The sequence below is a fragment of the Triturus cristatus genome, chromosome 3_2, assembly GCF_964204655.1.
Source record: "Triturus cristatus chromosome 3_2, aTriCri1.1, whole genome shotgun sequence".
NCBI classification, from domain to species: Eukaryota; Metazoa; Chordata; class Amphibia; order Caudata; family Salamandridae; genus Triturus; species Triturus cristatus.
The window spans coordinates 159,425,979-159,440,004 of NC_140584.1; the positions used below are offsets into that span (position 1 = coordinate 159,425,979).

At 40.0% G+C, this 14,026-nt stretch overlaps 1 protein-coding gene across 1 annotated transcript in view; it reads right to left on the reverse strand.

The window, feature by feature from the left end:
• The window catches only part of VSIG10L2 (V-set and immunoglobulin domain containing 10 like 2), a 247,992-nt gene that overhangs the window by 185,385 nt on the left and 48,581 nt on the right, over positions 1-14,026 (reverse strand). The window contains exon 4 of the mRNA XM_085647401.1: positions 11,907-12,182. Within this exon, the coding sequence (XP_085503527.1) occupies positions 11,907-12,182 (276 nt within the window). The remainder of the gene's footprint in view (positions 1-11,906; positions 12,183-14,026) is intronic.

A 14,026-nucleotide genomic window follows, 5' to 3' on the forward strand; every position in this document is an offset into this window, starting at 1 on the left:
CTACCCCTACCCTCAACTGCACCCTTACTGCATTCACACAGGACCAGAGCTATCCCTACCCTCTATTGCATTCACCCAGGACCAGTGCTTCTCCTACCCTCTATTGCATTCACACAGGACCAGGGCTTCTCCTACCCTCTATTGCAGTCACCCAGGACCAGAGCTTCCCCTACCCTCTACTGCATTCACACAGGAACAGAGCTTCCCCTACCATCTACTGCATTCACCCAGGACCAGTGCTTCTCCTACCCTCTATTGCATTCACCCAGGACCAGTGCTTCTTCTACCCTCAACTGCACTCTTACTGCATTCACACAGGACCAGGGCTTCTCCTACCCTCTACTGCATTCACACAGGACCATGGCGTTCCCTACCCTCTAATGCATTTGCACAGGACTAGGGCTACTCCTACCCTCAACTGCACCCCTACTGCATTCACACAGGACCAGAACTATCTCTACCCTCTATTGCATTCACCCAGGACCAGTGCTTCTTCTACCCTCAACTGCACTCTTACTGCATTCACCCAGGACCAGTGCTTCTCCTACCCTCTATTGCAGTCACCCAGGACCAGAGCTTCCCCTACCCTCTACTGCATTCACACAGGACCAGTGCTTCTCCTACCCTCTATTGCATTCACCCTGGACCAGTGCTTCTTCTACCCTCAACTGCACTCTTACTGCATTCACACAGGACCAGAGCTTCCCCTACCCCCTACTGCATTTACCCAGGACCAGGGCTTCGCCTACCCTCTACTGCATTTACCCAGGACCAGAGCTATCTCTTCCCTCTACTGCATTTACCCAGGACCAGGGCTTCTCCTACCCTCTATTGCATCACACATAAACACGCAAGGCAGGACCAGGGACCAAACCTTCAACACACACCCCCCTTCTGCATACACAACAGGACAGGGGAAAATACTCAGCATGACACCAGCATGTCACAACCGTTCCTACCACTCCAGCATACAACCTAAAAAAAAAAGCATTCCTAAAATTCAGCATGGCATTAAAAACTTCAGCACACTATACACATGCTTAAATTCTGGCAACCAACATTTAGCATGGCATTGTGAAATCAGCATTAGAAATCAATGGAAAATGCTTTCGATGTGGCAGTGAAGCTGCTGATATTGTGCACATTTTTTACACATGCAGAGAATTAGACACCCTTTTCTTACATATTGAACAGTTTCTTTTGGAAATATCAGGAGTAACTATCAAACTATCAGTTACGGACATGCTACTAGGGATGGACACAGAAGTTATATCTACACATCCCCGATATAAAATACGTTACTTAATTTTCTTAACTACTGCTATTACTAGGCTATGTATTGCCTCTATGTGGCTTCAAAAAGAGGTACCAATGTTTGAACAGTGGCAGGCAAGATTCTTTAATATATTTCATTTAGAACACAATATATATGCTGTGAAAGGCTTAACCAAACAAAAGCTTGGCAAGGAAATATGGGGGCCAGTAATAGATTATATGAGAGATTGAAAATTCTATTCTTCCTCTGTAATATGGTTGTACGACCTCTTCACTTTTTTAAATGATGCTACACTATTTTATTTTGTTCTTTTGCTGCTAACTCGCTAGCAAATCTGCATCCGCTTATACTGGATTATGTAAAATCCAAATACTGATAACTTATCTATTGATTTTAAATGTATTTAATTTTGTATAAGACAACTTGTATATCATGAACTGAAATAAAAAAATTAAAAAAAAAAAAAAAAAATCAATAAATAAAACAGCATTAAACATTTCACTGGCAGGTAACACCAAGACTTCAACCCCCGGTGAACGATTCGTCTCCACCCTCTGATAATTTGAGAAACGTCTCCCTACTACAAATGCAGCGTTCTTCTGATCACAGTCAGAAGTTTGCACTCCTTGCAACTTCATTCAATATGAGGAGCGGTATCACCTGAAAAATGCTGACAAAATGCCATTTTGTCCCTGTTCCTGTTATAACAACCGTGTGTCGCGCAATGCAGCGTACATCACCCACAGTTCACCACTCCACAACCTCATTGGAGCTCTCACACCCGCCCAGGTTCCTTTGTGCATTGCATTCCAATTCCTGTTCTCCTTCAATCGCAGCAGTGTGCGTTCTAGTCTTCAGCCATATGTCATAAAGTCAGCAGAATCAGTGAAGTGTGGCTCTTCAGCAAGATAATAATTAACGTTGAGACGAGGTCTCTTGCTACCCATTACTACCTCAGCTCGCGGTGCCTCGTGGCTCCTTCGTTTCCTACTGCACTTAACTTAACTGAGGAGCAGCACAGGGAGGCCCACGCAGCCGGTCTTTCAAATGCGTGCACCCTTTTCAGATGCCCTCAGACCTTTTAAAATGCCGCCTGAGCACTAGCGCACCAACGGCCTACAAAATGAGGTCACCTTCCCCAGTGTACAGTCTCACGCGCCACGGACACTTAATCAACAAATATACAGGCACAGTCTTACCTCCAAGCTGCCCACCTCTTTTGCGCTGCCAGTTACTCATCGCCTTAATTGAAACGGGTTGAATTCAAGAATCCTAACCGCGGTAATAATCCAAGCAGATTGCATAATGGCCCCGTCGGTCTCACTGCCAGGTCACTAATCACTGAATGTATTCACTTGCTGCAGCTGTAAAACGCTGAATAAGCCACAGGGTCCACCCTTGTGGGCACGAGTTACACAGTTCTCAGATATGATAAATCAGCATACATTCATGTGAAGCAGGTCAAACGCCATTCACACTAGAGGGACTGCAGGCTGTCAAATGTAAGAGACACTGGTCGGGCTTCCAGGGCGTTCCTCTCTGCTTCAGGCTTCCACTTCTTTTATGTTTAGTTTCTTCAGTACTTCTTTTACTATTAGTTTCTCTCCAATTTTCTTCTCTTGTGTCGTACTACACCCCAGGTAGGGCCCTGCGATCTGCTAGTCTGATGTTGCTAACCGTTCCTCGTGTCACGAAAGCGAGGTGGGGAGGCAGAGCCTTCTTTGCTCTCGCCCCCAAACTCTGGAATGAGCTTCCCCTTGTCCTCAGGAATCAGGAATCTCTTATCCTATTCCGTAGAGGCCTTAAAACGTTGCTCTTCTCTGAAGCTTACCCCTAATGCTCTTTTTCTTCCGTATCTTAGATCTGGCTGATTGTTTTCCATCAGTTGCGCCTTGACGCCTCCGGGCAAAGTAGCGCATTATAAATTCCCCATCAATCAATCACACACTCGTTCTTTCTCCAATCGTCGCCAGTGTTGTAACAAAGGAAGCCACATAGCCAATTCAGGTAGATTATGGCTGCAAGTTTGTTCTTTAAGTTATGTCTTCAGTTACAGGTTATCAGTAGGATGGGAGATTCCTATGCAATGCCCCACCAGGAGCAGCATCTTTGCTGCTCAGCTCATTCACTCCAACTGAGACTCATCCAAACACAAACACTCTCAGCATTCCAATGACCTGGCATGCTGGCTGAGCAGCAGGGAAGAGAACATCAATGGGGAGGATGCATTATACCAAACAGTACATTACAACACACTGCATGTGAGCTGTGCCCCAGTCATAGCCCGGTCTCTGTGTGTTTTCAGGAGAGAGTCTAGGGAAATCCTTCACGTTGGCAATGTGTTCCAATGACATTTGGGGATTTTTATTTAGCTGAATATATACCAGTAGTGTGCTTCCTCTACCACAACTAACTAGTGAACAACATTTTTATGAATTGGAAACCCAAAGGGTGGGAACCATCCATAGACAAAACACTGCAGGCCACATTGACAATCGGACGAGGATGTAGGGCAAACATGCGATTCTGCAAAACAATCAATAGGCCTGGGTTCTGTATTTTGGGAAGCCCTAAAACTGTGCAGGGAAGGAGGTCTGCTCATACCCCGGTTTGATGCTGAATGAGTCAAATCTAGGATATTCATAGTTGAAGTATCCAGGAATGCGCACTTCAAATATAAAACATTTCAACTTATTTTACCAAACTTAACTGACCCCAAACTGGCTCAAATATCTCTACCCATACCCACCACTTGCTTTAGTGGTGGATGGAAGACACGGGTTTGTTTCACGTGATTTGGATAGCTCACTGCTTGGGAACTATTGGGAAAACATCACAATCATACTAAACACCAAACATGTATGATATGGCTACAATGACCCAAAGTAAGTCTGCTGGACTAATTAATGCCTTGCCCCAAACATAGAAAAACTTGAATGTAAGTTCATTGACATCACTTTGCTGTTAGTCATTAGACAAATGGTATTGTCATAGAAGGAAGCACAATGTCCGCTATATTTGGCTGATTGACCGGGAGAAAACGTTATCCAGAAGCAGAGACAATGAATATCATGAAAAACACCCGACAAATGGGGTGGCAGGGACAGCAATGTGCTTGGACACCCTGCTAATATGACTCCTCGAAGGAGTGACATGACCACCCAGACATTCCATATGCCAACTCCTCAAGGGCCCTTGCAGCCTCTGACCTGCTACATCTCACAGTGATGTCACAGGGAATAACTCAATCTGAAAGCAGGGCATTGATGAACAGGGAATACATTGGGCAAAGACATTGACTAGCAGACCTAAAAAGAATATTGAAGCACTGATGCTTGTTTTGTAAGGTTGCACTGATTTAAATATTTTCTATCACATTCCCAATCTTCTAACTCCTTAAGTGCAATACCTGGTAGACAAGTAATGATGTATTATCAACAAAAGCGATTATATATACTAAGTGATATACTAAGCCAAAGAAAATAATTCCAGTGCAACAGATATCTATTGTTGCTAAAACTTAAAATTAATATAGCAGAGTGCAAAAAACGAAAAGAATTATATACAGGCATATAAACAAAACGTTGATGCACAGACAGAGCAATGACATTATACTACACATTTGTGCTTATTTAAGAAACTCTTACTACTTTTCTAAATCCCCACTCATTGACATCACTCTGTAAATATATTGACCTACCAGTCATGATTGAAAACATATAGAGTCACTCAAAAGAAGGTATACTTTCTATATTTTTCTGTTTTTAAAAATAAATACGGACATGGAAAAGCACTGTTGTCTGTAGTTACATGGTTAACATTAGTGAAAATAGAAGAATGGCTGACATATTTAGAGTCTTGTAAGTTATATAAAGGGCAACATAGAATAGTGATGGGTTCTTAAGAAAGCTTTAAAGACAATTTGGCAACTGATGAAATATTTTACTAATGTTTACAAATACATGGCATTTATTGCAAATCCATTCTATTTTTGCTTACGTAGTAGAGAATTCTGCATTACATGTTAATTTGAAAAATTGGATAATAGCCATTATTTTGACTACAAACAATGTGTACGTGCCAATGCTGAAGCAAATGCATATGCCAGGACACCCTAGCCGGTAGTAGTGCAAACATGCAAACTCTGGGCCCCTGATCTAGAGCGATGGCAAAAGCAGGTAATTCAGATGAGAACTTCTTTCAGTTCTTTCTGGAGAGAATGCCAAGAGAAATGAGCAATTTAAGGACATCTCGTGTTTTTTTATATCCTGTAATCATTTAAAAGATAGAAATTTAGAACTCTGCTATTCACTCTTTCTCTGCCTATCATACTTATTAAATATGAGACTTGATAGGCCCATTGGACCAGGGACACAATGCTATTTACTCCAGGTCTTGAATACAAAACATAGATTTTACCTTAATAGATTAAGAATGGGGATCGTCCATTTTTTAATAGCCTTCCCAACCATGGGAGAATGGAAACAAAATCTCCCAAAGTGCCCCTGTGATGGAAAATCTGATCAGACAACTTTACACTTTATTTTATTTTGTGATTTTTATAGAGATAACAGGAAGAACATTTTACGTCCATTATTTTTAAAGGAAAGATTGTTTATCTATAAAACTGCTCTTGATTCTATTTGTAATTTAGAAAATGACAAAGTTTCTAATGCGGTGGCGGTTTACATTCAGATGGCAATTAGAAGAAGAAAATATAACTCACATCTCGAGGCCCTCGTTTATGAAGAAGATAGGACGCATTTTGATTAATGATATTCAGGGTTGCAGTTTTGTTGCGTACTATATACTATACACGTGGCACTTTATGTACAAACTATCTCCCGCTTTTGCTTTTATTGTATCACATCCATTGCATATATTCATGTACAGTAGAATTTTTGACCATTATGTGTTTTAATGTACAGACTGCGATGAATTGTGAAGATATTTATTATTATTTTTAGGATTCTTTTATGGTGGTTCTTTTTTAACTGAATAAACCTGGATTTGATTGATTTAAAATATGAGACTAGTTTAAAGGGCAGACTATTTGCTATCTATTTTTGTACCTATCATCATATCTTAATACTTGCCTTTTTCTTCTAGTATTTATTTAGTATGATTATAAAAATGGGCACCCAACTTTTTAGAGTTCAGTTTAATATATTTGAATAATTTGCCACTCATGTATGGATTGGCAGACAAAAAGTCACAAATAAAATACGAACATATTTATGAGTCTTGAGCACTTTGGAAGTTGTTGAATGCTTGGTGTGCTCTACTCCCTTCGGCCAGGGAAGTGATAACGTACTACACAGCCATGGTAGACTACAACCAACCAAATTTAGAGATCTCTGCCTGCCTGGAAAAGATCTCTGTGCCTTCAGAGGAACCACCACCATGGTAGCTCTCCTGAAGGTACTATATGTTTGCCAAGCAGCCGTCATGTTTCTTGAAGCCACTCATCAATACTTTTTTGTCTTTCAAAAACAAACATCAAAAGCTGTAGTTTGTTCTCTCCTAGGGGGTTAGGTTCATTTATATATATTTCTGTCTGGGGTTGACTTAAAAAACAAAAATTAATTTCTTCAGTTCTGTGACAAAAAATGACTGTTTCTTAAATTCTATCTGTAAAGTGTGATCCAGTCCTAAAGAATGAACATTTTAGACAGCATACATTGCAGCAAACCAAAATATTTATTGTTTTAAGATGTTTCACACCGTTGCAGCATTGTATTTTACATTTTTTCCATGCTCTACATCACATTCACAATACATATTCACTTTTTGTTACCAACTTAATTGAGCTACTTGACCTATCTCATTATGAAACACAACAAAATTAATTTTCTTCAGCATGTGATTACTCACATTTTATAGTACATTGAATTCTGCCTCTTTCTACAATTTCCCATCCAAACCATTTATATTTCTCCAAAACATCAAGATTCCATTGGGTTTTACTAACTTTTTCCCACTTTTTAATGTAAATATTATTCGCTTACCTTTCTTTCTAACTACTACTTTCTTTGAGGACTTCTCATGTTAAATTTAACAGAAATAGATGAAAAATTATGACCATTAAGATTGGGAAAATGACCACAGCAACACCAGTAAAAGGAATGTTCAAACCTAAATAAATTCACAGCACCATTATTGTTAATCGTTATCCTATCACTTCGTTATTTATACTCAAATAGTATCTAATGTTTTTTAAACAACTGTTTTTGACAAATGAGAAGGTACCTGACACAGGTATTTATGAGTACCTTTGTCATTTGTTCAGACATCTAGGAAATTTCAAGGGTAAATACCTGGCCTTCTGGAACGTAGGTCCTCTAAATAGACATGTGGAGAACAGTATATTGAGTTTATAATGTGCGTCTGTACATTCAGTATTCTAGTACCTTTGAACTAAATAAACACCAACTGGGAATGGCTAACTTTTTTTCTTTAATATTTAATCTATTGTTAACTAAGTACCATGGGTTTTTAAAAAACCAATAATGTATTTCCGTGCAACATTGCCACAAAATAGAATCAATGATATCTACTTACCATATAATTAGAACCTTTACTTTGATTCAAGCCACTGCATATACTCAAGTACATCTATATGCCAAGATATGGATACCGCTAAGATATGGGGTTAAGGTAGGTGTTAGGGTGAAGGGTTAAGGCTAGGCTTACATGCTCAAGCTAATGGGGTAGGCCAGAGTTTTGATTTGGAGTTAGATGCAGTGCTGAGTTTAGGTTTAAGTTTAGGTTTAAGGGTAATTGCAGAATTAAGTTTAGGATTAAGGTAGGCCTAATCAAAGAGTTTGGATGCTGTGACTTTTAAGTGGTGTTAGGAAAGATTTTATTGTTAGGCTGAGAGCCAGTGTAAGCGTTAAGGTTAGTGTACAGGTCAGTGTCAAGGTTATTCCCATAAAAAGTGTTAACTTAGTTACATGACACAAGTTGATATAGAAAACTGAGTGAAATTGCTGTCGGCACTGGTAATCTATGTAGAGATATACTACAATTTCCATATGAATAAAAGGATTACTCTAGCTCATTCATGATAAAATGGAATTTTAAGTGCATAGATTTAAGTCTATGTTTGCCACACAGCTTTTCTTTTATTCAGAATTCATGGAAGAGTGTTTCACTATGAAATTCTGAAACCTATGGCTTCATAGTTCTGCAAACATAAGCTCATAACATCTTATCCCTAACCATCCAATCCATAAACCATTTCAGGATTTGGTGCATATGGTTTTTCATTTCCTATGAAACTTATTTTTAATCTAGACAGAAACACTTGGGTATCGTACTTTGAATTCACATTGAAACAAATATAATAATACCATGTTGTTGATATGGTAAAAATGGAAATAGAACAACCCCTGACCCCAATACTAAAACTGCAATTTTAATCATATATTTCAACAAATTATATAGCAATTGTTAAAAAAAAACTCGTTGAAACTCTATTGTTGAGTTTCACTCCAAAACACTACACGCAAACATAACTCGTTTTAAGAATTGAAAAATGAAAAACAGGGGCTGGGGGGGGAGAAACTCGAGTCATCAAGCATAAAATCATAAATGGTAAATGATCTTCAAACAAAACTTGCCACTTGTATAGTGTACAAACCTATTAAAACTAAATACATAGTGAAACTATTCAAACTAAGTCATCCAAGTAACTAAAACGAAAATAAACTGTGAAGATCATTAAAAAAAAAACATACCCTAAAGTGGTGAACCACTTGCCTACCACATTTTAATATTGTAAAGATTATATGTATTTTTTAAATTAATAAACACCACATCTGGTCCAATGGAGCACAAATCAAACACACTACTGAGGGAAATGTCTGCACCACAATGACATCTCACTCAATACAGAAAATCAAAAATGCATTATTACATCACTAATCATTCCAAAAATAACACATTTTAAACCTTTGATGCAAGAAATAACAAAGAAACAGAGATGTTCTTGATAGCCCTGTCACAGTACTTTTGTTTTGCCAAATCAGGCATACCAACTATGCCAAATATAATTCTCTTTTAGCTCTTAGCTCTTCACCAGCAGGTCTAACTTTTATTTATGGTTTCCAGAACACTACAATATCACCTTAAACACAAAGGAAAATCCTGTAATTAAATGTGGCTAGATATTTGTAATTGTAATTTGGGTGGAACCCTTTATCATCCAGGATTAAAGTCATACCACGGAATGAAGGCAGCATTCCAACAGAGAGGCTGACTAGTTAAGATGACAGATGCAAACAGCTCATTCGGTGCTATTAGAGCATTTTGGTGTTTAACTCCCCAGGTTTAGATTATCAGAAGATTGTGCATGTTTTGCCCCAATTCACAGTTAGTGTTACTTGAAATTCCTGCAGAGTCAGACTATGGAGCCTGCCCTAGCCATGCACTCCAGCACTAACTAATAAAAGGCTTTAAGAACGTTTTCTAACGTACCCTATTTGGAAGGCCATTCCCATGCCAAAGTAATTCAGCTCTACCTTGAAGAACATGTGACACAAAAAGATGAAGGTCTTAATTAATCTGAAGTTTTCTTAGTTGGTTAAGGATTGATATAGGCAACTATCCACTTTATTTCTAATCAGACACTAATGGTATGCTTGAAATGAACATCAGAAACTCAATTCTAACACACACAGTGTGACTACTGCAAATAATCCAATATAAGTTTAATGGAAAGCTAAATCCAAGAACAATAATATTTGACTACTTTATCATTATATGACTGCGCTTCAAAGAACTCATCTAGCTAGAACTGCAGTACTGCTGAAGCTAATTATGCTGATTCCACACACTTAAAAGTGCAGAGTAATTACAAAAAACAATTATAGAATAATTAACATGTTATAGATTTTCACCTATTTCGTTCATACACCAAGAAATACTATTTATCTGCTGCAGAACACCTCATCTTGAAGCTCACGATAAACCAACAACTAGCCAAGGTGATATTTGACCCTACCTGATAAAACATTTCCCAAATCCATGCCTTCATGAATGCTCAATATTTTATCTATTTACCTCCTAGAAGCCCAAGCATGCAAGAGGTAGTCTCAGTTGACGTGAGATGGCCCGTCGTCTCTGAGAAGTATAGTCATTCGCAATAGAAATGAAAAATGGTCAAATTCTCTAGGCATATATGAATAGATACATAAAACAAACTCCAAATAAAGTGATTCAGCCACTTGATCAATTTTATCTGGTAAATTCCCGTTTAAGGGTCGTGACGATCCCAGCAGATACAGTGGGGCATATTTATAATTATATCACGCAGCGCATGCAGCAAGTCACTTTGCTGTGCTGCGTGATAGCGAAAGGGAAGAGATGTGCCATACTGAACATTGTACAGCAAATTCCTGCCATTTTCCCAGCACTGGTGCACAATGTTATGACTTGCGCCAATGCAAGCACACTTGCACAATTGTGCAAAGGTGCCTGCATTGTTAGCAGGATACGTTTTGTGCAAGAAGGAGAAACTTCCTGCACAAAAACAATCCCCTGAAGCATTTTCCTCTTTCTATGTGTGCTGCAGATTCTGCAGCAAACAAAGAAAGAGGAAAAAACATGGAGAAATAAAGATATTTCTCCTTGTTATGACTCACCTGGGAGGCATAGCATTTTTGTGCAGTCCCAGGTCTCCCACTTATGGTACATCTGGAAATGCGCCAAATCCATGGGTGTTGCATGGGAACACCCATGCACCACCCATTGAAATCTTTCCTGTGACAGAGTAATGAAAAGCAGCAATTTGCACTGTGTTGCGTTACTCTAGATTTATCAAGCCACTCAGGACCATGCAAGGCTTGATAAATTGCATCTCATGGGCTGCATCACTTTTGCACCCCGTTGCGTGGTGCAAACACAACCCCTTGATAAATATGGCCCAAAATCTTTAAAAACACAAGGTTCCAGAGAATCACAACTGTAAATTGAGACAAATGTAAATTTGCTTTAGACCATTGCATACCTCAATTTATTTGATTACCAAATGTCAAGCCATATTCAGCGAACTCAACTTTGATGAGCTTCTATTATTATTTACCATGAAAAATGACAGTTTTAAAATCTGCCTAATTTGTTCTGTGCTTAGCCTTTTTACACTGGAATTCATCAATTAGTTTTCTATAGAAATATGTTACTCTCGGTTAGTGCCTGCATGCTCCAATAGTTTACACCCTGCACGTCAAGGATTTGAAAGGTACTGAATGCAATAGTGTCCACAGAATATTTTTGCCCAAAAATAGTCTTCTCCTTGTCACTGGGGGTGTAATATGAAGCATCAGACTTATGGAAAGGAAATCTCCCACTAATGATACAACTTCATAACTTCCTTCAAATAAATGTAGCTAGATTTCTCTTGCAGCATTCAGAATTTCTCCTTCATTCTTTTTTATTTATGTGCTTCTACTGTTTTCTTTGAACTCCTCAGTTGTTTCTTCCATCGCTGCTTGTAAGGATCTGGAAAGCATATTTCTAATGGAAAGAGCAGGGAAAAATGAGAGAAAGAAAGGAATGGAAATTGGAAAAGGGACACCCAGGTGGCAGTAGAAGCAGTGCAACACAAAACAATGCGCCATTTCATACTTACAGTAGACTGTAAGGCTGATGGTGAGTTGGGTGCGCGTATTGAGGTGTGAGTTCTGCGCGAGGCAGGTGTAGGTGCCCGTCTGGCTTCTTGAGATCTTCGAAATTACATACATCTGCCCCGAATAGATTTGAGAGTTGTTATAGAACCATATATACTGGCAGGGGGGGTTTGAAGATGCCAGGCAGGTCATGGTAACTTCCTCTTGCTCATTAGCCGCAAAGCCAGTTTCACTGATGGCAAAGGGCTGAATGCTGATCACAGGGTCATCTGGTCCATCTTAAAGAAAAGAAAACCAAGACAAAATGCAATTAAACTTATAATGGATCATCCATATGTGTTTTACTTATTTCAGTGTAGAGATACTTATCAGTAAGCATGGAAGACACAGAAAATCATTTTGAAGCGCATAAAGGTTATTGGTAAGGGCCATGCATATCAGTGATACGATTACAGAGATGAAAGAAAGATGACGATTCTCGAGGTGGTGAAAAGAGGTTTGTATGATCAGCTAACAGTGATTGGAAAGACAGTGAACATTTTTAGCTCTAGGGCATAAAGTCATTGGCCCTCATTTATGAAAAGTGACTCATTGCTGCAAGAAAACAGTGATGCTTCACTTTTCATTGCGCCCCCCTTGCGATACCAATGATGCGTCATATTTAAAGTGATGCAACTTCAGCAATGGATCATTACACATGGGCAAGTCCCATGTCAAATGTGCCTGCGTCAGTCTTAATATATTGACGCATTTGCGTCCTAGAAGTGGCGCAGTAAAATCTCATAGCTTTCATTGCGTCACTACTACGATAATTTCTTGCGTCGGAACACCCCCCCGCATACATTATTCCTGGCGCAGGTATAATGTGGCACAGGGGTTTACAAAGTGACGCATCTACCTACATGTCACGCTATTTTCTGGAGGCTAAAGGGGAAGTAGCAGCAGCTGTAAGTCATGCAGTCTGGCGTGCTACATATGGGTTAAGTCGTCGCTGTGGGTGCTGCAATTACCAAATTGCCTGGCTATTAGGGAAGCGGGCATACTCTGGGCTAGGTATGCCACCCAAGAGTTGGCACTCGACTCGAGACCGGGCGGGTGAGATCCTTTGAGCAGCACCACGAATTCCCTGCCCACCCCACTCAAAAACACATCACAACAGCGGGACGACGAGAAAGCCGGGTCCAAAGGGCAGCGAGCCCCAACAGCTGGGGAAATAGATATAAAGCAAGTGTGGATAATGCTGTACCAGCTTGTGGGCTTGGACTCTGGCCCTCCATAGTGGCTCTTCTTGTGGGAGCAGGTGTGGTAATAAAGCCCCCAGGAGTGCAGGCCTCTCAGGGAGGTCATGCTCAAGAAGGAATTGTGATAAATACTCAGATGGACAGGGTTAACACTGGCAGTGGAGATGAGGTAACTGACAGTGAGGCCTCAATGATGCAAGGTGGGTCCAAACCATCTTCTCAGACTATGGCTGCTCCCTTCGCATTATCTTTATCTGGTGGGCCCTTAACCATTCAAAACAATTTTCTGATTCAGCAAATCAGCAGTTTACAGGTAGATCCCAGGCCTCAGGTCAGTGAAATTTCTCATCATATAATGGAAGGGGGCAATATGGCCTTAGGTGCTGCTTCAAGCTATAAGGCGTCTGAAAGAGAGGGAGCCAAAGGGACAAATAATGAGTTGCTCGCAGCATCTAACTCTCTCCTGATTGAGGAGATGACCTCTGGAGATTTGGTTTGGTGACTGGCTTCTCCTACTATACTTCTGACATTAGTGTAAATGGGCCTGTGGCTGAGTTTGCCCTTTGTTCAAGCAATCACTCCTCTATAACCTTAGCAGTGAAATTAGAGATTGCTAATGCAAAGTTACTTGGCTCACCAGGAAGTCTATGGGCAGTATCCCTACATTAACAAGGACCCGTGATAGCAGAGAGGTTAGAGACTCTCCCTCAATGGCTAAGTTGTGGGCTAATGATGCTTGAATGATAAAGGACTATGGCAGAACACATAAGATGCTGGACAAACCGTCTGAGCAGGGAGACAGGCTCTTCTCATTAAGTGAAGGAGCAGACTCCCCTAGCATGAGAGATGTGGAGGATGTAGACTACTCATCAGCTTTAGGC